Source organism: Scardinius erythrophthalmus (assembly GCF_964197995.2).
Source record: "Scardinius erythrophthalmus genome assembly, chromosome: 19".
Taxonomy (NCBI): Eukaryota; Metazoa; Chordata; class Actinopteri; order Cypriniformes; family Leuciscidae; genus Scardinius; species Scardinius erythrophthalmus.
Window position 1 is genome coordinate 19,748,940 of NC_138239.1, and position 27,340 is coordinate 19,776,279.

At 35.6% G+C, this 27,340-nt stretch overlaps 2 protein-coding genes across 3 annotated transcripts in view; both read left to right on the plus strand.

The window, feature by feature from the left end:
• atp6v1ba (ATPase, H+ transporting, lysosomal, V1 subunit B, member a) overlaps window positions 1–17,410 on the plus strand; it is a 38,771-nt gene extending 21,361 nt beyond the window's left edge. Inside the window, exons 2-14 of the mRNA XM_081394422.1 lie at window positions 138–193; window positions 796–894; window positions 1,038–1,131; window positions 1,235–1,312; window positions 2,027–2,166; window positions 8,055–8,156; window positions 8,916–9,013; window positions 9,098–9,221; window positions 12,556–12,706; window positions 13,478–13,560; window positions 14,448–14,552; window positions 14,649–14,778; window positions 16,424–17,410. Of these exons, the coding sequence (XP_081250548.1) occupies window positions 138–193; window positions 796–894; window positions 1,038–1,131; window positions 1,235–1,312; window positions 2,027–2,166; window positions 8,055–8,156; window positions 8,916–9,013; window positions 9,098–9,221; window positions 12,556–12,706; window positions 13,478–13,560; window positions 14,448–14,552; window positions 14,649–14,778; window positions 16,424–16,566 (1,403 nt within the window). The 3' untranslated portion in view covers window positions 16,567–17,410. The remainder of the gene's footprint in view (window positions 1–137; window positions 194–795; window positions 895–1,037; window positions 1,132–1,234; window positions 1,313–2,026; window positions 2,167–8,054; window positions 8,157–8,915; window positions 9,014–9,097; window positions 9,222–12,555; window positions 12,707–13,477; window positions 13,561–14,447; window positions 14,553–14,648; window positions 14,779–16,423) is intronic.
• Window positions 17,411–21,174: 3,764 nt separating this feature from the next.
• Window positions 21,175–27,340, plus strand: part of shtn1 (shootin 1) — a 29,187-nt gene continuing 23,021 nt past the window's right edge. Inside the window, exons 1-3 of one of the 2 annotated variants that reach the window (XM_081394417.1) lie at window positions 21,175–21,323; window positions 24,457–24,509; window positions 25,486–25,546. In XM_081394417.1, coding sequence (XP_081250543.1) covers window positions 21,266–21,323; window positions 24,457–24,509; window positions 25,486–25,546 — 172 coding nt within the window. In that variant the 5' untranslated portion in view covers window positions 21,175–21,265. The remainder of the gene's footprint in view (window positions 21,324–24,456; window positions 24,510–25,485; window positions 25,547–27,340) is intronic. The other variant, XM_081394418.1, reaches the window with a different exon arrangement.

Consider the following 27,340-nt stretch of genomic DNA (forward strand, 5'->3'; position numbering starts at 1 on the left):
TAAAAATGCAAATTGAAGGTGTACATTTTAATATTAATTATGAGGTGTTATACAGCATCCTTTCCCAGCAGTGCTGATTCTGTAAAAAGGTTTATTGTGCATATTTTTATGTTTTGTGTTGTTTTTGTCTTCCTCAGCCTACTCTACTGTGTCTGGTGTAAATGGGCCACTGGTTATCTTGGACAATGTCAAAGTAAGACCTATTTCCATGTTTTAACATGTAAAGTATCTCAAAATATGAGAAGATTTATTCTTTCTTTCTTTCTCTAATTATTAGTCAAGACAATGCAAAAAAAAAAAAAAATAGTCCTAGCTTTTATATGTAAAAGAAAAAGGAAAGAAGGACATTTTTTTCCAACTGAAGTAAAGAAAAGAAAAATGAATAATTTTAAAGTTAAACTTTTGAACATTAGATTTTGGATACAAATATTTATTCCTTTTTATTGGTCATTTATGTTTAAGTAAGAACATTCATTACTGTTCAAAAGTTTGTAAAAAGGTTTTTTTTATTATTATTATTGTAATTTATTCCTGTGAAGGTAAAGCTGAATTTTCAGCATCATTACTCCAGTCTTCAGTGTCACATAATCCTTCAGAAATCAGTATAATATGATTTGCTGCTCAAGAAAAATTTCTGATTATTATAATTTTGTAACAATGAACGTCTTTACTGTCACTTCTGATTAATGAATCATTGTTAAATAAAATATTTTCTTTCTCAAAAAAAACTGAACGAGTTTGAATGGTAGTATATATTGATCCTCTTCTTCATCTTTCTTTGTTGTCGTCCTCTAGTTCCCACGTTACGCAGAGATTGTTCACCTCACCTTACCTGATGGGACCAAGAGGAGCGGGCAGGTTCTGGAGGTCGTTGGCACCAAAGCTGTCGTCCAGGTGCACTGAAATCATGTTTTTCTTTTAAAATCTAATTATTCTCTATAAAGATTTGTTAGAGTATTTGTTAGAGTCAGTACTTACAGTATCTCAAGTTAAGTTTAGATCATAACTGAAAAATATTTACATTTTGTGCCCATCAGGTGTTTGAAGGAACCTCAGGTATTGATGCTAAGAAGACCGCATGTGAATTCACTGGTGACATCTTGCGCACACCTGTGTCTGAGGATATGCTTGGTAAGCATGTGACTAATGCTCATGCAGCCTATCTATCATTGTATTTTTGTGTCTTCTACATAACCAATACAGATGTCATGAAGAACTTGTCGTTTTATTTCAGGACGTGTTTTCAACGGGTCTGGTAAACCCATTGACCGGGGTCCTACTGTTCTGGCTGAGGACTATTTGGACATCATGGGTAAGAGGCTTCTTTTTTTAGGCTTTATATAACATTTGCAGGAACAAGTGCCTTCTTGAGAGGTGCACAGATGACTGAGCAATACTGTGATCTCATTTACTCTAAATGTTGGGTCTTTTTGGTATCAAACTGATTGTAAAATTTAGCCGCACAGCTTTACCAATTAGGCTACTACGAGCCGTGTTAAATGTTCTTTTTCAGCGTGTGCTCAGTTTGTCTGCAGCTTAGTTGAAAGGCCAGTAATATGTTTATAAATGCCTGAAATTCCTCCTTGTTAATATTTGAATATTTTGAGAGATTGAAAGGTAATTTTTATGTGCTTTTTAAGCCATTTACTGACCTCATGACCCTGATCTCTGCTAAGCTGAAATGGCAAAGGTGAGCCTTTGAGCTATCAAAGGTATACAATGGAGACTCAAAGCAACGTTTGAATGAGCCAAACGGATAAGAGGGGGCGCAATAAAAGGTTGATCAGGCCTCAAGGTCACACCACTCCAAATGGTGTGTAGAATGCTGATATGCCTTAACAAGAAAACATTTTTCGAAAATATAAGCCTTGATCATTTGCCATGAGTGGTCAATGTGGATAGTTTTGACTAAAGAAAGTCTTTTCCTTCTTTAGAAATAGAAGTTGTACCTTGTAGCATTGTAGACTCCTACCAGATTTGTTTTCTGCTCATGTGAGATCACTGTTCTCACTTTGATTCCTCTTAGGTCAGCCCATCAACCCTCAGTGTCGTATCTACCCTGAGGAGATGATTCAGACTGGCATCTCTGCTATTGATGGCATGAACAGTATTGCCCGTGGGCAGAAGATCCCCATCTTTAGTGCTGCTGGACTACCACATAATGAGGTGTGTTTAACTCATTACATAACAGAAGTTGTTGCTCTGCAGGTTGGCTGTTGTCGTCCAGTATAGGCTATTATCTAGATTGTGTAAAATTATTAAATTGATAATTGATTGTGTAAAATAATCAAATTATACAATTTAATAGCATTCCCTGACACCATTACAATTATTGGATGACTTATTGACAAAAAAAGAAAAAAATATTTTTTCGTTTTTATATTTTGAGGCGTGGTTTGTTAAAATATAGGCTAATATAATAGAATCAATACTCAAAAACATAAATTGTGTGTTATCCATTTTAGAGGCTGGCAGTACACTTTTTTTTTTTTTTTTTTTTGACTATTACTTCTGTTTATTGGTCATATGGGCATGGCTAAGCTTAATGATATTTTGCCTTTTTTGAGATTATTGTCTGACCATTATATTGTTTTACAACTAGCATACATTTCTTTACAATGATAGCATCAAAATCGCTATTTTTAAAACACTAAGGAGGCTTGACACAACATGAAACTGTGCTTGAAGTATCACCAGGGGCTCTACATATGAGCTCAAGAATTGACAACATTGTTTGTGTACACAAAGTTTACTAAAAAAAAAGGTTTTGTACGACTCACTTTATCAGTTAGTGTTTCCGGTGGCTGGAAGTTTGTCAGTCAATCTTCGAATGCAACGTAACATGAGGAGAGTAAAGATGGAAATCTCAGTTCATTACGTTGCATTCGGAGATTGACTACTTATGACAGTCAAAATTCCAGCCACCGGAAACACTAACTGATAAAGTATATTTCAAGCACAGTTTCATGTTGTGTCGAGCCTTCTTAGTGTTTTAAAAATAGCGATTTTGATTCTATCACTGTAGTGCCCCTAGCACTCCCATTCAAAAGGCATTTTGACTGAAAACGAAAATACGGTCAATCTTAAAAGTGGCGTTTCCATTCTGATTATGCTTTTAAATGAATGTTTGACTCTGGTAGAGTAACAAAAATAGCCTAGGTTGCAGTTTGGTGAGAGTTACCCTTTAAGCAGGACCTAGATTCACCTTGTTTTTGCATTCATCCAGCCAGATTTTTAACTTTCTTCGAAATGCTCCACAGGAATCTGTCTTTATCCAGAGCTCAATTCAGGAACCGATGATACAATACAGACCATGCTGCTTGCCAGTGTGTTTTAATTATTTTAATGAAACCTAGAGGGATTTATTTAAATTCCCTCATTTGAAGTGTTGTGATCAAATTTAGCACTTTATTGTGTAGCACTGAGGCAGCCACAGTTCCATTTTCTGTATTATGCTCGCGAGCGAGACAAGGCTCTGTGATTAACGTTAATTTGAGAGGGATCTGTAATTGATTTCAGCCTGTGGTGTTTCTGTGGAAACAGTGAGGTGGGTCAGGGTTCGTTTCATCACATTCTCCTCTCGTGTGAATGTGGGAAGAACCGGTATGATTTCGAGAGCTCTAGAGTACGCAAACAAACCAACCACTTAGTAATGATCAATACGTCCAGAACCTGCTCGAGGTCACATGGTTTGTTTAGTTCCAAGATAAGTGTAATGTCCTTGCTGAACTAAATGATGAGAACTACAAATGATTCTTGAACTCTAAATTTGTTCCTCAAACTTTCAAAGAACGTTGGTATAGGTCACAGTCAATATCTTTGCCAACAGCTTTTTATCACATAAACAATGGAGATGAATACACGCAAATGGAAAGATACTTTTTTTACACAAAGATACACACTCAGTAAGGTGAATTTAGCGTTTTCCCTTTCAGGCGTTTTTCAAAAGTTTCTCATTCACACTGAAACGCTAGTGTTTATAACGAAAACGCCGTTTTCAGATGTATCGGGATTAATGTAGACGTAGCCTAAGCATACAATAACACATAGTTCATAGGTTGCTCGTGCTTAGTAATTTCTGTCCCAAAGATCATAAATGAGCTTTTGTAGTAGGTTATGGCCACTACTACTACTACATATATCGCTATGACTGTTAGTGACTCAGCTTCCAAACTTATCTGCTGTCAGGCAGTGATTGTGTTTGAATTATCACAAAAAATAAGATCTGTGTTCAACAAAATTTTATGATAGCTGCATGTTTTGTCCATCAAGATCATTTTCACAAATACTAACCTTTATGAAATTTGAAGCCTAAATACAATCGGCAGAAAAATATAAAAACCTAATCTTAGGCTATGAACGAACTACACCATGGCTGCTCGACTTCAATGTCACAAGTGGGGTGTAAATGGTGTGTTTTATTGTAGAATGAAACGTGAAAATACTTCGATCTTGTGTTCACCGACCACAGAACTTATTTCATTCTTTTAACCAAAATCCCATTGACTTCGGAACGATGGAACCATAAGTGCTACTTCACAAAACCTTCATCATGCAAAATTAATTATAATTATGAAACTAAACCAGAGTCTAAGGACTATTGAACTTAACTATGATACAAAATAGTAGAAAATAGTAATGATTGACCTTCTTACTCAATAGAGTCCTGTAGGGATGATGTATTTTTGTAGGCCAAAACCGAGAAAAATGTTAGCTAACACTGGTTTAGTTTCATAATTATAATTAATTTTGCATGATGAAGGTTTTGTGAAGTAGTTTGTTAGTAATTCAAGGTCAAATAATTTCTAAACCTCAGTGCCATCATTTCACCCTCAGTTTAGGTGCTGTTTTGAGATATTGTTTAGAATTATAAAATTACAGCGCCCAACTTTAGTCAAGTGCCTCAAACATTTAAACATGTGTCATTTGCAGAGTAAATGCTCTGAAGTCTAAGGAAGAAAATGAATAATTCTCAAAGCATTGACTATTATTTCTATTATGTGTGCTTTAATTTGTCTGTATATTTTGCAGTGTTTTAAGGGCTTTGTGCAAAGGACATGAGGACTTTTTTCCCAGGGTCACCCAAAATTTTGTTATTTATTTATTTTTCCTTAAAGGGATATTTCTCCCAAAAATGAAAATTTCTTTCATTAATTATTCACCCTAAAATTAAATCTGAGAGCTATCTGTCTCTCCATAGACAGCAATGCAACTGACACTTTGTAAAACTAATCCATATGAATTGAGGGGTTAAGTCCAAAAATGTTTGAAGAGACGCGATCACTTTATATGATGAACAGATTGAATTCAGGTTTTAAATTCTCTTTATGAACTTTTTGACGTGTCAAAGTGTCAGTTGCATAGCTATCAATGGAGGGACATAAATCTCTCAGATTTCATCAAAAAGATCTTTATTTGTGTTCTGAAGATGAACGAAAGTCTTACGACTTTGGAACGGCACGAGGGTGAGTAATTAATGACAGAATTTTCATTTTTTGGTGAACTATTCCTTTAATGCTTTTGCTACATGAAAAGGACATTTATTTAGTACCGGTAAATGTTGTCAGACAGTTATTATGACTAAATAGTACATAATCATTTTGAAATATTTATATCAAATATATACCATATGTAGGGATGCAAATTATCGATTAATTCATTAATCATTAATTGATTGACCTTATCGATCGATTAACGATTAACTGATAAGCGGCTATTTTCCTGAGAATGTAAATTTCTCACGGTATCAATAGTGTCTTTAACATAAAAAGCTAAATATTGCTTATAGGCTACTGAATAAAAATGCATGTTATATTGCTCAATTGATGTTTTATTGTAACAGTTGGGATACGGTACAGATAATGGCAGAAAATTAAAATACAAAAAAAATAATTGTGCACTGGCTCACCTGTTGCATGTGAAACATTAAGCAACATAAAATACATTTTAAATAAAAATCTACATGGGTAGGCTTAGCCTACAATATTAAGCCTACATATAATAATCTATCTGGTAAACTACTTGAATGAAAAACTTGAAACATTAGCAGCAGCAGCACTTATAATCCCCCTTGGTCTGAGAAAGGTAACAGTAAGAGGTTACCTCTTACTGTTAGGCAAATTCAGATTTTTTGCTCACATGTGACAGAGATCCGATGTGTTCTATGACAGTGTAAACAGTAAAAAAACGCATGCATTCGGATATATCGAGATCGGTCTCATTCATATGTGGAAATAAATCGGATATGTGCCAGTGCGACTGTAGGCTAATGTAAACAGGCAGATCGGATTTTCTGAGGCATTAGGCAATGTCTCCGCGGTTTAATTACGAGAGAAACCCGCGCACATTGTACATATGGTCCATATGTACAATGTTTTATCTAAATGACATAACTTATTTTCATTTAAAATATTTTTTTAGGTCCAGTCGCAGATATTTCAAATCTTTATTAGATGTGCCACTTTATTGCACGACCTAATCAGTTTTTGGCAAATGAGGCTTTGTGTACATTTTCTTACGCAAATATTAGCTTGTGTGAATGTCATTGGGTAGCAATGGCTGGTTCACTCAGCCCTGAGATTTTAACAGCTTCTCTCCAAACCATCAACAAGAAAGTTCCCATTAACACCCTTAAACTCTCTCTCTCTCAGACACAGACACACACACACACACACACACACACACACACACACACACACACACACACACACACACACACACAGGCAATAATAATAAACCACAACACTTTGGGGCTTTTCACATTATGCTTAACCCTGGGTTTATGTCATTTTAAACCCTGTTTTAAGACAACTTTTGACCCTGGGTGAAGAAAGTAGGTTATGAAAACCGGCTCCAGAACAGGGTTAGTCCTGCCCTTGCAGTGCTAACCCTGAATTTAATGGTATACAATGTGAAACTGCTGTGCTAGAATGTTAAAGTGAGTTGAATTAAAGGAACAGGAATACAGTAGCTTCACGAGTTAACAATTACAAGTGTGAAAAGCCCATCTGAAATGTTCGAGGCCATCTGAGGAAGTGAACCATCAAATACATGCTTCAAGGAAGGATCATGCTTTTGAACTCTGTCATGGCAACAAGATAAAAAGTTAAAGAATTGTATAAGACGATAGTTTTTCCAGTATATAGGCTGTGAAGAGAGAATAAAGCTCTAGTGATTGTCAGTTATGAAAATATATGATCAAAAGCCAAGATTGAATGGTGTGAACTTCCACCAGCCCAAGTGTAAAGTGAGTTTCAGTGTCTCACTAATGAAGGCGCTGTGCTGTGATATAAAGGTTTCTCGTTTCATTAAACAGGAGTCATGGGGTCACAGTCGGCTTTATCCACTCAGAGAAACAGGTGTTCAGGGTCAGAGTTCAGTCAGGGGTCAGGCCGGATTAGACATCCAGGACCATTACATTAAGTGATAAGCGTGAAATTCCTCATGCTTATAGTCTTAATCTCTTTGTTGCAAATGCACACACAAATAGGCATCCGCACCCATATACAGTACATTACATGTGTAACAAAGGTGTCCTTTTTAATTAAATTCTGTTCTTCTGAACTTTCCATTCATCAAAGAATACTGAGGAAAAAAATGCATCGTGGTTTCCACACAAATATTAAGCGGCACAACATTTATTTTTGGAGTATTTGCTGCTGAAAATTCAGCTTGGTCATCACAGGGATAAATTACATTTTAAAATATATTAAAATAGTAAACCGTTTGAAATGTTTGTTTTTTTTTATCAAATAATTGCAGCCTTGGTGAAGATAAGGAAGTTCTTTCAAAAAATATTTAAAAATCTTGCGGACCCCAATCTTTTGAACAGTAGTGTTGATTATTTGAACTAATAATAAATTAAAATAATTATAGCTTGTGAATCAACTAGAACAGTAGTTTTATGACATGTACTTGTTGATGAACTGAATGCGCCTAATTTCGGTGTATTTTAACGTTATTCTAAAATCATTTTTAAATTAGGTTCCAAGATAAATCCGATAATGTACAGGGCTGACTAATTTTGGTTGTGTGATTTTTTTTTTGATTGGTAGATTGCTGCCCAGATCTGTCGTCAGGCTGGTTTGGTTCAGAAATCCAAAGATGTGATGGACTACACTTCAGAAAACTTTGCCATCGTCTTTGCTGCTATGGGGGTGAGTGGTTTTCTGTGTCTTTATTTGTGCCACGGTGTCCAATTATGTGTTTTCGTGCTTGTTTTACTCAAGCTTCCTTGTGTGTTCTTTTTCTTTACGATAGTAAATCCTGCTTTACATCTAGGTCTCTATACATGAGTCAAATTCTTGCATGAATTTCAGGATGTTTGTGTTAAATGATCCTCTCAGTGGACGTAATGTAAAATTGTGTCCGTTTTGTGCGAGTGGGTGAATGTTGGTCCTCATAGGTGACTTAATCCTGCTCTTCAGCACCACCTTAACCTTCTGCCCTCAACTGTCTGCTTCCTCTCCAAACCTTTGTTATTGTCACCTGAGTGGCTGCGGTCTGTCCTCTCAGACTGGTATTACCTGCGTCAGGTGTCAGGTTCACCTGTGTATTCAAGTGTGGAGGGCTTCCATTAACCCATGCTTGAAATGTCACTGACCCAGCCTTGTGTCCTGTGGCCGCTGGGCTCCCGGTGCGGACTCAAGGCTAATGCATTCGCTTTTGACACCTTGTAACTCTATATCTTGATTTTATGTGCTGGGTGGTCAAAATATAAAGGGAAAAGGATTTTCCTTCCTTGCAGGAAGTGTACTTCAAGAGGTCATTTTGAACTAAATAGTGGAGATTTTGTTTTAACAATGAACAAGAAATACCTGACATTGTCTGTTTCTCCAGCCTCTAATGAGACTTTGGGTTTGTTTGGCGTTTCAGATGTTTTTTTTATGTTTTTTTAAAAAAAAAATTTATTCCAGGTCAACATGGAGACGGCACGCTTCTTCAAGTCAGACTTTGAGGAGAACGGTTCTATGGACAATGTGTGCTTGTTCCTGAACCTGGCCAACGATCCTACGTGAGAATTCATTTAAATGACCTCCATCCTCTTATGTAATGCATTTTGTATAACATATTGACTATTTTAATGTTTTCTACATAGCATTGAACGCATCATCACCCCGCGTCTGGCTTTGACCACAGCGGAGTATCTGGCTTATCAGTGTGAGAAGCACGTGTTGGTCATCCTCACGGACATGAGCTCCTATGCAGAGGCTCTGAGAGAGGTGAGGACCATATCATATTGATATGCTAGAAGCAAGGGCCTTTTACTTTACCAAAAAGTTTTAAAAAATATATATATGCTGTGTACTTTCATCAAAGAATTGACCATCACACCAACTAGGACTTTAATAACATTGCATTCTAAATACATAAACATTAATATGGAGTTGCGTCCCCCTTTGAAGTTATAACCGCTTACACTCATATGGGAAGGGTTTCCTGTTGGAATTTTTGGCATTTGTAAAGTCAGGCACTGTTGAACAAACAGAGAAGTGTGATTTGTCACTCCACAGAACACGTTTCCACTGCAGCAGCGGTGTGCTTTACACCACTGCATCTGACACTTGGCATTGTACTTGATGTGAGGCTGGCATGCAGCTGCTAGGCCATGAAAACCCATTCTATGAAGCTCCCGCCGCACAGTTTTTGTGCTGATATTAATGCCAGCGGAAGTTTAGAACTTTTCATCTATGGAATCAGCAGACCGTCGGTGGCTTTTACGCACCATGCGCCTCAGCACTCGGTAATCTCGCTCTGTGACTTTAAGTGGTCTTCTGTTCCGCTTCGTGACTGAGTTGCTGCTGTTCCTAAATGCTTCCACTTTCCAATAATGCCACTTACAGTTGACTGTGGAATATCTAACAGGGATGAAATTTCACAAACTGACTTTGTGAAGGTGGCATCCGATCACAGTATCATACTTGAATTCACTGAGCTCTTTAAAACGTCAACAAATGTTTGTAAATGCAAACCATAGCTAGGTGTTTGATTTTATATTCCAGTGGCAATGGGTTTGATTGAAACACCCGAATTCAATCATTTTGAGGTATGTCCCAATACTTGTCCATATAGTGTCTATTAAAATAGAAAACAGTTATTTCAAATTTCGCAATATTACTGTTCTTGCTGCTTTTTTGATCAAAATAAATGCAGCCTTACTGAGCATAGAAGTTGTCCTTTACATATGTTTTTTAAATAAGATCATTAAAATCCTGTCTTTTTCCTTCTGGTCACATTTAATCTCGCTTGTGGCATCAAATGATTCAGGGCTTCCACCAGCGCCCCTTCAAAAGAAATAAGTATGTGACATCCCAATGAATGCTGCTCTAGTACGCAAAACTTCCTCTATAGACTATAGTGACCTTAACTTAATAAACTGAAGGAATTTTCAGTGTTACAATAGGTTTATATTGATAAGAGGACAAGCTATAAGAACGTTTTCTAACCATGTATGTCTTTATTTATTTAATAAATCTTTTGGTGAATTCAGCCTTTTCAACAAACATGGTGGAAGGTCTCTTTTACAGAGACATAATGTACATTGTCAGGCACATGTACCTCAAATAAACAGTTCCTGTTGATATGAAAGCTTTCAAGGGACAAGTAGGTTTTTCTATTAGTTGCAAGGGCAGACAAATCTGCAACACATTCTCTGATTTGTGGGGATGCTTTGTGTAGCCATTTAAATTTCATATTCATATCTGAAATTGAATATATCAGATATTCAATTTCATGTCTGCTTAAACATAATTGACCTTGTCATGTAAATTATCCTAAGTCTCTCTGTCTGGTTTTCTTATCATTTTATGATTTCCCAGCCATTATACTATGTACTTCTTAGACTAGATGCACAGCAAACGCATTTATATCGCATTATATGCATGTATAGAACAACCTTACTTAGAGCCTCTCAACTCACATTAGCAATACGAGTTGTTGACTTTGCATGTACATCAAATTCCAAATGTTTGGGAGTGAAAACCGCTCAAACATAAAACCGCTATGATGGCTATAAAAGAGCACACTCTCGTGTAACAAAAGGACAGTAACCCCCTCTTGACATTTGGAACCGTATTGGAGCAATGGCCAGCGTTACGGTTAGTATCTTGTTTCCTGTGTGGCTTATGTTGAAGAGCCACTGTGTCCAATCGCAATGAATGGATTTCAGCACCATCTGCTAAAGTGTAAGAATCATGTTTTAAACAAAACTCGATGTAAAACCAAGACATTGGCTTTGTTCTGAATAGCATATTGGCATACAACTATTATTGTTTCTGCTGTAAATTGTGTAAATAAACTGTGCAAAGTATGCAAATGTTCTGTATGCATAAAATCCATCAAGGACCCTACAGGATTACATTTGGCAAAATGTGTAGCATAAACTAGAGGAAGGTCAGCAAGTTGAGCACATTGTATTTCAAAATAGTATGCTCTAGAGCACACTATTTCGAAATGCAATGTACTCAATTTGCTGACCTTCCACTTGCTGTGAGATGAATGAACCAGAAGTAATATCTGACCAATATTTCATAAATGTTTCTTGACTCATGATTGGATCAGACTGGCGAGAGAAAATGTTTTTACAAGGAGAAAAAAACGTTAAATCACGAGTGAAGATGGGGATGTTTTTAATTAAAAAAATCAAGGTTGATGTTGCTTTTGATCTGTTTGTCACACTGGAAGGGTAAGGGAAATGGAGTGTTGCTTTAGGAATACTGTATTCCATACAGTGTGCTCTGAATGTATACGGTACAGTTTGGTAGATCTATTCGGTCACTTTATGAGTACAAAAAAAAAAAAAAACATATTATGTAGTAGTAGTAAGGTAGTATGCCATTCCGAATATACCAGTGGGGCATTATATAAACAGAAGATTAGTACAAAATAACATTTGTGTATACTTCATTCCACTCTGTTCCTCATCCTCCTGAAGATACTTTCTTTTTTTTTTTTTTGGCAGCATCTCCTTTCTTCCCTCCTCATGCCAGTGATTAGCGTTTTTCTACCACAAACATGTTTTGATGTCTAAACGTGTCAAAATGCATAATGCTCATTCTTAATAGTTATGCGTGCATGTGAAAGGACCATTCTCTCCTGCCTTTGTGCCTCTGTAACCTTGGGATACATTCAGTCCTATCAAAGCTGCCTGCTTTGGCTTCTGCGGTTGGCTGCCACTTCCAAAGAGCTACGGGAGCATTAACATTTAACTCCCTCTGCCTTTCAGCCTGGTAAAGGTGAGGCTCAGAACAGTGTCTACACTCATTTTAACCTTGGGAGAAGATCTGAGTGTATTTTCTGCTTATAAAAGTGCCTGTGTGTAGATGCACCAAGTAGAAAACCGATTAACCTCATTTGACTGACTTGAAATGGCTGTCATTGATCGCTTGCTGTGGAACAGATGTTACACTTTCGTTTTTTTAACTCCATTGTTATAAGATGCTTCTGTGGAACTTCACAGGAGACAATGGGCAACTTTTACACACACACATCACACACAGAACCTCTCTTGTCATGATGTTAAACACCAATTTTATCCTGATGTGTTGCGGGTTGTAGGTGTCTGCTGCTCGTGAAGAGGTGCCGGGTCGTCGTGGTTTCCCAGGTTACATGTACACTGATCTTGCTACAATCTATGAGCGTGCTGGAAGAGTGGAGGGCAGAAATGGATCAATCACCCAGATCCCCATTCTAACCATGCCTAATGATGGTACAAGCACATACACGTTTCTAAATATTTAGCTTTCCAAATTAGACCATAGACCTATTTTATATAACATTATTAATATACTAATGTACTATAATATACTATAAACTTCAGTGTGAATCTCATCCTGTATTTGAGCTATGAAACTATGCAATTTGTTTAGAAATGTGCTATTACTTTTCTATGAAATCAAACTTAGAATTCAGCCTGATGGAAAAAATATGCATGCATGTATGTACATATGTATGCATGTACGTATGTACGTACGTGGGGATGTAGATATACACAGACATGCACGCACACATATGTATGTATATGTATATGTAATAATATACAACATGTTACAATATACAACATGTTATGTAAACAAACTTTTATGTTAATGCGCTTAATCGATTTGACAGCACTAATGTTTAATTATTTAGTTATTTTAGGTCTTTATATTGTATTCTGGCCGGACACAGCAACTGCGCCCAGTAACTAGCACTCTTGATGGCTTTGGTTACTATAGAAACATCCTTGTGATTGTGAAGGACCCGTGTGTGTTTCTGAATGGGTGTTCCCCATTACTGCAGCACCAGGAAACCTCCATCTCGTTTCGCTTTCTTTGCCCTTTTATTTCGGGCATCACAACATCACAATATTAATACACCACTTAATATCTTCAGATGCTGCAAATGAAATGAACAACTACTAAATCTCATAATTTATGGCTAGAATGAGCAAATGATAAAAATGAAAAAACATTTCTCATTTTCTCCCCGTTTCACACAGATATCACCCATCCGATCCCTGATTTGACTGGATACATCACAGAGGGGCAGGTGTATGTAGACAGACAACTGCATAACAGACAGGTGAGAAGCTTTGCCAGTCATATCAAACAGCTGAAAAGCTTTGTGACTAGGAAATAAAATGAAAGGGGTACATAATCCACTTCAGAATCTGCAAAAGTACAGAAGGACCCATTAATGTTTCATGCACATTCATTTATTGGAACTGATATTTAATACTTCACCTTTTAGATCTTCTTTTGTGAAGTTGGAATACAGTTTCTTTGAAACTTTTTATTGTTCTTTAGTTAAAGCTGCAGTCTGTAATTTTTTTTGTTAAAAATTGACAATTTCTATAATAAGCAAGTACATCATGAATCCATTTTCCAAGCCTTGTTTTTGTCATATCCTGAATCTTTATGGTACACACATAAGAAGTGTTTATATTCATACTATTTTAGACTGGTTTGGGTCGTACCACTGCGGAGTAGCCAAGTACGTGCGTGACTCGTCATAGACATAAACAGAGAGAAGTACCTCCGGCTACAATGTTCTTCCGCAAGACGCATGCAGTTCTGTTAATTAGAGCGCCAAAAGTTACGGACTGCAGCTTTAATTTAGTTTTTAGTTTTTTTAGTTATTTCACTTGGTATTTCAATAATTTATTTTGGCATATATGTATTTATTTAGATATTTTAGTTAGTTAGTTATTTAGTTGGTGGGTTGGTTGGTTAGTTAGTTGGTTGATTTATTTTCAATGTTTCCCAATAAAGATGTCCCCTAATGTTCCAAGATTTAGGAATTAGGAAATTAGGATTAGAATTAGGATTCATCACTTCTGAGGACTATTAATCTCCAAACTATACATTCTATGTACATTTACACATTCTTGCTCACTTGATTCCCAGATGAATAGGGACGTATAATTCAAAACTGTACTCTTTGGTGTTCTTTTTTCCCCCCACTTAAAGATCTATCCTCCCATCAATGTACTGCCATCTCTCTCTCGATTGATGAAATCCGCTATCGGAGAGGGCATGACCCGCAAAGATCACGCTGATGTCTCTAACCAGCTGGTAAAGAAGTTGAATGTTCTTACAACAGAATTCCATTTAATGTGATTTTTTTTTCTTCAGGCTAATTCTCGCTCTGTTTCTGTGTCAATCCCTTAGTATGCATGTTATGCCATTGGTAAAGATGTTCAGGCCATGAAGGCTGTGGTGGGTGAAGAAGCTTTGACCTCAGATGACCTGCTGTACCTGGAGTTCTTGCAGAAGTTCGAAAAGAATTTCATTGCTCAAGGTACAAACCCCTAGTGTGCGGTTCTCATTAATGCATAGGCACATTCGCTCTAGATAGGTCTGAAATAAGCAGGAATGTTTTTTTTCATGTCTGCACTAGAAAGGAAACTTTGGGAAAAGACCCAATTATTTCAGTCTTTCTCTGATAAATAGAAGAAAAAAAAGTTTGGTTTTTTTTAAAGCAGAGTTCACCACACTAGAGCAGTTTTATAGACTTTTTTTATTTTTCAAATTTCAAGGTTCTGCAGACTCGCGAGTGTACACTATTATGCCATTTTACATTCTTCATTGGAAACCACTAGACAGCATTTCAGCCACTGCTCTTGCTCTGATGCACTTTTACCTCAGTGAATGTCCTTCTCAATGCTGCTGCTCTATAGTGTGACACAATGTGCAATGTCCTCTGTCTCCATCAAATCCTCCAATTAAAAAGAAGTATGCACATTTTTCATATTGATGCAGCCCTATTTTTGGGATGAAATCTCTCGGCTTCTTTTGTGTCTGTCACACAATCACTATGTCATTGGTAGAAAAGGACATTGTCTAAGTTTAGACACAGAGACACATCTCAGTTATTGCTTTTATTTACAGAGAACCAAACATGCATTTACTCCTTTTCATATCGGTTTTGTAGAACAATATAAATAAATAAATAAATACATTTTCTGTTTAACAGAAATTCACCATTAAATACGCTATGTGTCCATCAGTGGTTTTGATAGGATATTTCTTTCAAACACTGTGAAGCCAAATAGAAGGCTATAAAGTCGAAAGGTATTTCTTTAAAACATTCCTTTGCATTCGCTTTTTTCTTTTTTCTTTGCTTCAAAGCTTAAACATTGAAGCTTCTGATTGTAATTCCTTTATTTGATCATTTTTATATATATATATATATTCATTCTATGTGCAGTACCACTCAAATGTTTGGGCAGGTTTTTTTTTTTAAATAACTGTTCCTATGATGCAAAGTTGAATTTTTTAGCAGTCATTACTCCAGTCTTCAGTGTCACATGATCCTTCTGAAATCATTTTAATATGCTAATTTGGTGCAGAAACAGAAATATTTCTTATTATTATCAATGTTGAAAACAGTTTTTTTCAGGATACTTAATAACCTAGAGATTGGCATGGAGTACTTTCCATAAGATCATCTCTCAATGCAAATCAAACTAGCTATTAGGCTAACTGAAATAAAACCATGCCAGTCTCTAGGTATGGTGAAGGCTATGTGATGATGTGGGGCTATTTTAATTCCAAAGGCCAAGGGAACTTTATCAGGATGCATAGTATCCTGGAACCATGAAGTAACTGGCCTTTAAAAATAAAAATCTGCCTGGCTCTATGGGAATTTAACATAGGGGTGTCCAAACTTCCGCACCCTGTATTTTAAGGAAGAATATTTATTTATTTACGATACATTATTCATTCACAAAGAAAATTGGTGTCCTTAAAGGTTGGATTTTTCCAAATTTTTTAAATTAAGGCATTAAGTTCAGTTTCCAAAAGATGATTTTTTTATTCCTCTTTTTAGTCAACTTTAGCATGGGTGTCTAAACTTATGCATAGCACTGTATATATGATGCATGATGGAAGCTTGTGTGTTATGTCATGTGATGAGGTAACGAGATATGTGTCCATTTCTCTAGGTCCGTATGACAACAGAACTGTATTCGAGACGCTGGATATCGGTTGGCAGTTGCTCCGAATCTTCCCCAAAGAAATGCTGAAGAGAATTCCTCAGAGCACACTGGCCGAGTTCTACCCGAGAGAGTCCGCCGCCCGCCACTGATCCTCCTAAGACCACTACACCTTCTGGAGGTCTGGGCTAAAGGTCACCATGACCCGTCTCCCACAAAAAAATCTCATCCCTTGTTTCCACCTTTAGCCTGACAAGTGATATTTAGGATTACAGGGCATAACTCTGGGATAATACACATTTATCATGCATAAAATTGTTGTCATCTCATGTGTTATGACCCCCAGAGATTATTCCAGTGTCCCCCATTGTTGTGTTATACATGTTTGTGTGTACTGTATCATGTGGATAGGATGTGTAATTGTGCTGGAGATGCATACTGTCCTGTAGTTCGTTTCTTTTCTTTTTGTTCAAGTTATTTCACTGTCTGCAGCCTAAAGAGAATATTAAAAACATTTGCGCTCAAAGGGAAATATATAGGGCTCACTTGCACATTTGTGTGCTCGCTCACATCCTCCATTCATCACTATAACAAGTGTAAAAATAATGTTTCCAAACATTCCAATGTAAGTAATGAGAATATTTGATTTACAAATTCATTTATGCCCATTTTCCCTTGCAAATATTTGCTTTTATTTATATTAATATCCAAAAAACAAATTTAAATGAATCCTTGCACACCAAACTTAGTTTCTGTTATGCTGATAGACAGGTAATTATAGGTGTTGAATGATCATATAGTGTGCGCCTGTCAATGACAGCTGTTAGAGGAGGATGGAGGATGTTTACAGCATCTGTGCTTTGAAATATGTTCTGCAATGTAAGACTGATTAAACATTCCTCTCTTACTCTGTATGTGTAATGTGTTTTACCTGTTTTGTTTGCTGTTTAAACCTGTCAAACCTCTCAGATGAATTAAATTATATTATTATTGTGATTGGCTGACTGCTTCATTTTTTTTTTTTTTTTTTTCACCTTTATTAGAGGGCCCCTTATAAAATTGTTGTGTGTTAAATGTTAGTGTTCTTGTTTGGGAAGGAGTCAGTGAAGAGCATGCTTGAGATTAAATATGAGACCTGATGGGTGAAGAAGACAAAGAAATATCAAAGTACATATACATTTTTAACTTTGTTTTTTAATGTGTGTCCTATGGCAAGCCATTTTAACATTTAATCCTTAAAACCTACTATTATCTATTTTCATGCTTATAGTAGCCTACTTAATTTTTAGATACCAGTATCTATTCCATTAAGTACTAGTGCTTATTCTTTAGATACTAGTGCCTATTCTTTAGATACTAGTACCTTTTTAAAAGACAGTAGTATTCATTAGATACTAGTTCTTATTTTTTTAGAGACTGGTACTCATTCATTAGATACTAGTACCTATTAAATAGACACTAGAACTTATTAATTAGATTCTAGTGCCTATTAAATTGGAACTAGTACTTATTCATTAGATAATAGTACTTATTAAATAGATGCTAGTTCTTATTCATTAGATACTGATACTTATTTCGATAGTGATTAGTAACTATTCTTTTGTTAACTTACTAGTAACACATTTTACATTTTTGCCATTGACTTCTAAGGGGATCTGTCATTCAGATATCAACTATTCAGTTCTGACTAGTATGTATTGTGACTAGTACGTATGTATTAGATAATAGTAGTTATTCATCAGTTACTAGTACTTATTATAAAAAACAGTTGTGAATAGTAAGATAAGAAATGTTACTAGTTACAATTAAAAAAGATACTAGTGTCTAATAAATAAGTACTAGTACCTAACGAATAACTAGTGTCTATTAAATAGGTACTAGTATTGAATTAAAAGTAATTGTATACAATAAATAAGTACTAGCATCTAATGAATACTTATTAGTAATATTTAAAAAGATTCTAGTCAGTATTGTTATAATTACTAGTCATAAATTATTAGATGATATATCAAAACAGAATAGCTACTAGTATCTATTAATTTGCAGATATCTTCAACCTCACAAGGAACTAGTAAGAAAATATCAAGAGGTATCTTCTTTTAACAGATCATTACATAAACATGATGAGTACACTCTCAACCATCCAATCAGAGTTCATATGGTAATGCAGGCTAAACTAAGGCTATAGAAGATTTATTTTTCGTAAGTAACTGGCTTTGTAGGTTTATCTAGCTAATTGGTTAGCATGAACACAAGGAAAGATATATGTTTAATATGACAGTTATTGTTTAGAATGTACAGTAATAAATAATAACTTAACTGCCAATAATAAAATTCAAACGGTTAAGTAGATCCAAAAACCGGTTCATACCCACCAGCCAAACAACCACAATACCTAGAGATTGGGATTTTTTTGTGAGCATTCATAATTCCTTACAATCAAAAATTCGGAATAATAATCTGCATCTGAGAATGAGAGTCATGTCAAAATCAGAATATATATGCACTATATTACATATGCCTATTCATTCATTTTTTAAACTCTAATGCCATTAAAAAAGTAGGCTATTATTATATTGTTATTATAAAAACGGCCTTCTGCAATTCAGTCCGTTTCCTGTGTCATCTCTCTTTGATATGTTGTTGGTTCATTAATATTCAACATACTATTTGCATACTGATTATTTAAATAGTACTAGTATCTATTAAGGTAAGGATATCTTTGTAGTAGTAACTAAAAAATAAGCAGTGGTTCTATTTTTTCTTAACAAGTTAGGTATAATTAAATAGGCTTTACTAGTATCTAATAAATAAGAACTATATAATGATTAAGTATCTTTAAAAAGGTATACTAGTACCTATAGAGCTGGTAAGTCCCGCCCATCCGTAAAACCCCAAGTGGACCTCTGGGTTGAAAAATCGTCAATGCAAGTGAATGGGAGAAAAATAATTATTTTCTGGTCCCGTTTGAATTTTGCCATGAATGTGAACATAATGTTGTCTGTGAATTTTTTATATAATTTTTCATGTTACGAGTTTGACAGTATATTGTATGATTCTTCGGCTAGCAGTTGTGGAAAAGACATAACGAGAAAGACTACATGTCGCCTATGTGACGTCACCCCATAAAGTTGACTTACCCGTGGTTTTCGCCAACTTCAACGATTTTGTCCTCTCCCTGAAAGAAGGCGGTGAAGTGCACCAAAGACACAGCCATGTTTAGCGGGATCCGTGAGCTAGTGTCCGTGTGCGAGTGGTGGTGACGTTTCAAACGCGTCGAAAGCAGCGAAGAGTTGTAGTCCACGAAGTGCTCTCACATAAAAAGTAATAACCGTTTCAAATTTCTTCCCGCTAAATTGTAGCATTCTTTACACGAAAAGTTATATAAAAATTCACAGACAACATATGTTCACATTCATGGCACAATTCAAACGGGACCAGAAAAGAATTATTTTCTCCCATTCACTTGCATTGACGATTTTTCAACCTAGAGGTCCAGTGGGGTTAGCGGAAGGGGCGGGACTTACCAGCTCTATGGAGAGCCTAAGTCCCTCCCCTCCGCTTCCGGCTCATGGGACCTTATTTCGGAAAAATATGTATGGAAGTCAATGGCGAGAGATAACTTATCTTTTTATTCCGTCTGAACTGTGCCCTGAACTACACATGATGTTTGTCAATTTAAAAGGTAATTATGAAAGTCAAGAAAGTCGCAGTTTGTCATAAAACAGAAGAGTGACGTTTAGTTTTATGTGAAAATCGCTCAATGAACTACATCTCTCGTCTCGCACTATGTACGTCACAAGATCCGTTGCTCGTATGTATGTATTCTGGCTCAAAACACTCAGGCATGACGGCGTAACGTTACGATTATAATGTAAGACTATAGAAAAAATGACAGACGTTAGCTTCAGTAAAGTTAGCTTCATTCGTTGAGAGAAAAGGTATGATGTCGCATGTGCGCCTTCTGGGTTTGTAGTCTTTGTAATTACGTATTTTCACAGTCTTATACCTCAGCAGTTTTACATCAAGCTGCGACTTTCTTGACTTAAAAATGTATCTTTTAAATTGACAAACATCAAATGTGTAAATCAGGGCACAATTCAAACGAGATCAAAATATTTGTTGTCTCTCGCCATTGACTACCTTACAATATTTTTCCAAAATAAGGTCCCATGGTGGTCGACCGGAAGGGGGGGGACTTAGGCTCTCTATAAGCACTAGTATCTAACGAATAAGTAGGCTAGCCTACTTTATGGAATAGATATCTAAAAAATAAGTAAGTAGCATGAAAATAGATCATACTAGAGGTTTTAAGGATTAAATGTTAATACGGCTTGCCATAGGTAGGCTACTGTATGTGATTTTCCAATTTAGAAATAAATTTGTTCATTAGCATATTAAATGGCTGTCCTTTTTATACCGCCATAAATGTTATACGTCATTTCCGCCACATTGTGTAATTAATTTGAGATTTTTGAAATAGTTTTCTATGAATTTTTACAAAATTCTCCTGTTATACATTTATATAACCACTTTGGATTATTTAACTATAGTAAATTAACTTGTGAGAGTTAGAAACAGTTGACCGGCCGTAGTTGAAGAAACACTAGTAAAATCGTAACGTGTAATTTTTAATTCATTATTTTAATGGCATTTTGCTGATTCCACGGTAATGTTTTTTTTACTGGAATATGCCAAATTATAGCATTCGAGTGAAAACTATCGCTAACATGTTAAATATTTGCTTTAACGGTGCGCGCGAGTGACAGTAGGTGTGTCCAGGTATCATTTCCTGTGTCGCTCGGGCTGTGTTTAATCGGACTTTTGAATCAGTAACCTCAGGAACTCTCAATGGCGTCAACGGGACAGCAAAAAGAAGTGAAAATGATTTCAGAACGGTCCAACCAAGGTAAGGGTGATGGTGTCAAATGCCTAAATAGTGCAGGTATCTCATAGGAACTTGGTTGCTTGCTGTAACTGTCTATAACATTCTACACACACAGGTATTATAATAGTAGGCCTACATGAAGTCGATTTGTTTCTTGTTAAAGCAGTCATTTCGGTAACAACTTGATGTTATCCTTATTCCCAGAAAGAAAAATCCACAATAGTTATGTAGAATTCTGGAAAACAATCTGACATATTTTACCAACCAACTAATTCTGAAGTGGAACACAAATTGTATAACATTCTCTGCCCGTGTAGTTTTAATCCCCTCTGCATGCAGAGGAAAACATAAAGCCTTTTAATTCTGTAAATCTTGCTTTGAGAGGCTTGTTTGGACATGCACACACATTTTTGGTGAACATCCTGGCATTTCTTTTGTTTTTCATGTAAAGATATGTGTGCAGCAGTCTGTCTTAAAAGACAGCTATCTTTTTTTGGTAACTCATGCAAATCCATTTTTCCAATCTAGGTGAGAACATCATGTATTTTACTTATTGGATAGCCAAATAAAATAAATTAAATTGCATTAAATAAATAAATAGATAAAAATAAAGCTTATAAAAGCTTATAAAACTCTATCAGAAATTTTAGGGGAAATTGTGGTTGATAAACCAAGAATAAATACATATTTACTTCTACTTGTACGTTGTAATGTTGCTATACGTAGAAATCTGCCATATTATATCAAACAGTTTCAGTACTCATTCAGAATGGGGCTTTGGTTTCCCAGTGGACACAAATGTGACCACTGACATATTTACATATATTTTGATCATGATTTATGACACATTTGATTTATATAGGCCCTTTGAATATGAATATGGTAGTTGTGTCTGTATTATGGTGGCATGTTTTATGGAGCTTTGACGCAGACATCATCTCTGAAATCTGTAGTCATGTGACCATTTATGTGACCACGTAAAATTGTTTGCATGAAGTTAAGACAGTCGGCACTTTCATTTTAACTGTGTAAAATACAAATTCTTTTTGACCCCACAGATGTTACTGTTAGGATTAAATGAGTAAATTTTCCTGACTGCTGTATAATTTCCCTCTAGAATTAGGTTAGTAAACAACTCTCTGAAAGACATCTTCAGGCAAGATTTGCTTTATATCCTTTTGCTCAAAGCGCCCTGCAGACCTCTTAAATAGAGGCAGAGAACATTAGGATTAATCACATTTTTCCGCTACACTGTAAAAAGTTTAACTATTATTTACTCAATTTTATTGGTGAAACATTTTTACACTCAAAAAAATTGAGTAAATTTTAAAGCTGTGAAATCAATGAAATATACTGTATGAATTGAGTAAATGCAAGTAAAAAAATTAAGTAAATCTGAGTAACTGCATCTGGTACATTAACAAATAAAATTGAGTAGAAATAATTTAACATTTAAACATTAAAAAAACAATATTTATGAGTAATATTAACTGTTTTTATTAATGAGTAATATTAACTTTTTTATTTTCTCTAAACCTTTGTAAAAATAGTACTCCAGACAACCACCATTATACATTACATTGGCCTTTATTTTCAATGAGTACAGCAATACAGCACATTTTAGACTGTTTTTTCATGTATACAATATTGCCTGCATTTAAACTTATTTAACAAGTAAAAATGAAATATTTAAACATTCAGGTAGCCAAATTCAAGTCTAATCAACCACTCTGTTATCCAATATCCACCGAATCTGCGCTGGTCCTCGTGCCGGAGACAGACTCGCGCTCTGCGGGTGAACTTTGAACTTCATACCGCCGTCTTGCATTTCACTCACAGTCACTGTCTGAGGCACAGCCGAAATATACTGCGAGCGACTGACATAACCTGCCAATAAACAAAAAGTGATAGTTCTGAGGACATTTTATCATCCAAATGATAATAATTATATTCATTATCATTATGAAAGTCAGTCATGTGTTTATGCAAAGCGTTTCAATCACGCAAAAAGACAAACGCGGCTCTCGTCTCGTTTAGGTGTCGAATTACGCCTCTGTAGGCTATGTTGTTTTGCATTAAATATGATTTAAAGCACAGTAATGATTTTATAGATAAAATAAAACATACACCAACCTGAATTTCACAGTGAAAATGCACCAAATCTGCGACGCTGAGAAGAGAGCTGTTGTTCTGGAGACTGGAGAGTTCAAACAGCCACGCTCACTCCAACCGTCGAGTTTTCGTCACGTCAGAGGGTGGGGGAGGGGGGGAGGGGGGGGGGGGGGGCATTGTTTTAATTGAGTAAACTTACTCAATTTTAAGAGCGTGTTAAATATATTAATAATATTGATTTGAATTAAGTAATTTTTTTGTTTCTTGAAACAGATCAGTTTAATTAAACATTCTCAAATATTTTGATAGAAATTTCACATATATATTAAGTATATTATAAAGAAATAATTGGTTAGTCAAATACTAAATTATTTTATTGAAAAAAACTTAAATATATCTGTAAATTTTAGATAAAATTAACTGTTGGATTTTTACTCAATTATTTTGGTATGTTTAACTCAAACAATCAAGTAAACGATATACAGAGATTTTATTAAGTTAATAAAGTTAAAAATTTCTGTAATATTTACTAAGCCACAGAATAATTTTTTACAGTGTATGCTCTGAAACTTTACAAAACTAAACTGAAGAGACTGTCTTTTCCATGATAGTCTCACTGTGACATTAATAACCCAGACACAGTGTGGTTTGTAAACTGCAGATCATGGCTTCTGCTCTAAAATTAAACGCATATTCAGTAGAGATGATGCTGATTCATACTACAGGCGGCATGTAGGCGGATATGAATATGAGTGGAACTGTCATTGTCTTGACCAGCAAATGTATTTCTCATCCATGGAGAGAATTTCCTCTATTTGTAATTATATATTTTGCAACATTAAAAATACTTTTGTGTAAATTAGTGTTAGTTTCCATGAGCAATCCTCATGCTGGACATGAGTTGTGAGCTACTGCAGTAAAAGTTTCCTCTTGAGTTAGATCTCTCTCATGTAGGCCTTTTGAAATTGCATTAACTGACTGTGTAGTTCTTGGGAAGTTGTGACTTGTGAGATGTTCAACTGGCGCCCTTGTATTTCTGCAGTACTTCTCCAGTATGAAAGCCTCCAAAGAGAACACGAGAAAATCAAAAAGGAGGTAAGATGTTTGTTGTCATGCTGTCCTTTCTTTCACTTATCTCTTTTATTCTTTGCACTTCTGTGTAAATTTTTTGAAAATCTTTAAATTATCTTTAAATAGTTTTTAGTTTTATAAGTAGTTTTATCTTTAAATAGTTTTCAGCAGTTTCTGTTGAAAATTTTGAACCTTCAATTCATGAAATAATCCTACAAAAATTACGGTTTCCACAAAAATATTAAACAGCACAGCTGTGATATTAATAAGAAATGTTTATTGAGCATAAAATCAGCATATTAGACTGATTTCTGTAGGATCATGTGATGCTGAAGACTGCTTAACATTCAGCTTTGCCATCACAGGAGTAAATTACATTTCAAGGATGTATAAAAATAGAAAACAATTATTTTAAATTGTAATCATCTTTTATGGTATTTACTGTATTTTTGATCAAATAAGTGCAGCCGTGGCGAGTATAAGTGACTTCTTTCAAAAACATTTAAAAAAAAAAAAATTACAGACCCCAAAGGGATAGTTCACCCAAAAATTGTTACAAATATTTTCATTTGTGTTCCGAAGATTAACAAAAGTCTTATGGGTTTGGAACCACACGAGGGTGAGTAAATGATTTTTTTTTTGCAACATATTTTTATTGAAAACTGAATCGAGTTACATAGAATTAACAACTTTTACAATTTAGATTTTAAACAAATAAAAGAGAACAAGAAAAGAAAAAGACATAACCAAACCACCCCACCCCACCCCACCCCGGCTTATATGTGGGTGAGTAAATGATAACAGAATTTTCATTTTTGGGTGAACTGTTCCTTTAAGTTTAGTAAATGATGACAGAATTTACATCTTTGGGTGATCTATACATTTAAAATGATATTTCGGAGGGTTTGCTTTTAATAAAATAAATGCAGAAGTTCTTTTAAATAAAAAATCTGTCCTATCACTTTAATATACTCTATATTTTTATTTAATTTTGTTACAGTGTAAAAAAATGCAAGAGGAGAGAGATGAGGCCTTACGGAAGTTGAAAGAATTTGAACAAGGTTGGTTTTAAAGATCTTAGATTTATCTCATTATAACTTCTCAAATTCAATTAATGTCCATCCAGTGACATCCTTCTGTGTAGTACATTAAAACATTTACAAAAGCCGCGTTTCCATCGAAATTACCTGGAATTTATCCAAGGAACTTTTTTCCCAGGAACTTTTTTTCCCTCCAGACCTGTTGCTAAAAGTACCGTGAAGATTAGGCAAATTAGTCCGGTGACGTAGGACTGCACGCTACTTTACAGTTCCCGCTGGATTTCATTCTCTGAATTTAAGCTTAATAAAGCCTGAACCTCATCGTCGGTCCATCTGTCGTAATTTTTAAACTCCATTGTTGATTCGAATATCAAACAACTGTTACTGCACGCACCGCAACAGATAAAAAAAAATGGTGGTTGAAATAAAATGCTGCGTGGAGTCAACCAATCAAAATGCGGCATAAACTCAACCACAAACTCAGTATGTTCAGCGCCCAAGTCCCACCCCCAAAGTTCCTGAACTTTGAAAAAGTACTACCTCGTGAGCAGGGACTTTCGGAGGGGGAAATATTTACCCGGAACTTCATTTAGACACTGGTTCCTGCGGTGGAAACACACAGAGTACCACCCCAAAGTCCCTAGTTCCTGGGAAAAATTCCTGCAGTGGAAACGCAGCTAAAGACTGCTCCGATTTCTGTGGAAAATACTGTGACTGTGCGCTTTGCTCTTTTGAACTTTGATCCCAGAATCTTCCAAGAACTATGACACTGTTCCATATAGACACACCTAGTTATTCAGTAACCATCATTTCCCTGTTTTCCAACAAGACATGTTTTAATGTTATTCAGACTGCTCTAAATCTAAGCAATTGGAGTTGTTGTTTAACCCCTTAAGTGTCACCCACTCTTTTTTGCATAGACGTGAAAATGCACATTCCAAACTTAAATGATTGTTATTCAAGAATGCTTTGGAATATAGACGTAAGATTGGTCTTGTTTTAAAAAAGACATTTGGCAGATTTTTTAAGAAGTAAAATAAGAATATGAAACAGAAAAAAGGTTATAGAAGTTTGAGTTTATGAAAATGTACAAAGTAAAAAATTAATTATTCATATTTTATATAAAATATATATTTTCAAAACATGTTGTACTCTAAAACTGCAAGAAAATCAAGGCCAAAAATCTGAACAAGTTGTGTTCCAAATTTTAGGTTGATATCTCAAAAAATGAGCTTTCAGTACATAGACATAAACAACTAGCCTAGAAATCTAGACGTACCCTAGCGGCAGCAAAATTTATTTTGCAGCCAGGGAAGTCTAGCAACTCTCCGTTGACTTTCGAGCTAGAAAACCAAACTCTAGTCAGGCCAATCAAATCGGTGGGCGGGCTTTACATAATGACGACAGAGTTGTGAGTCGATGGTTCCGCGTGAATTCCCTGCTACTTGAAAACAAAGAAGAGCTGCTGCATCTGGCGAACAGTGACCTTTCGAATCGGCTTTGTCTGTGACTATGGAGGACTTGGAGTTAAGCTTTTCTTTGAGAAAAGAACAAAGAATGGCACTTAAGTCATTCTTAAAACAGGAAGATGTGTTCGTAATTTTGCCGGCCAGATACGGCAAAAGTTTAATCTATCATCAACTAGCTCCGCTGTTGGGAAAACGCTCTGGTTGGTTGTAGCGAATTTGAAAGACAGCCGTTTATCCCGTCCCTTGGATTGAGCCCTGACAATGGTCAGTTGCCAGACCTAACATCTTGATGTAGTTCTGGTTTGCCAGGCTAATAAACAACATTAAAGGGATGGTTCGGAGTAAT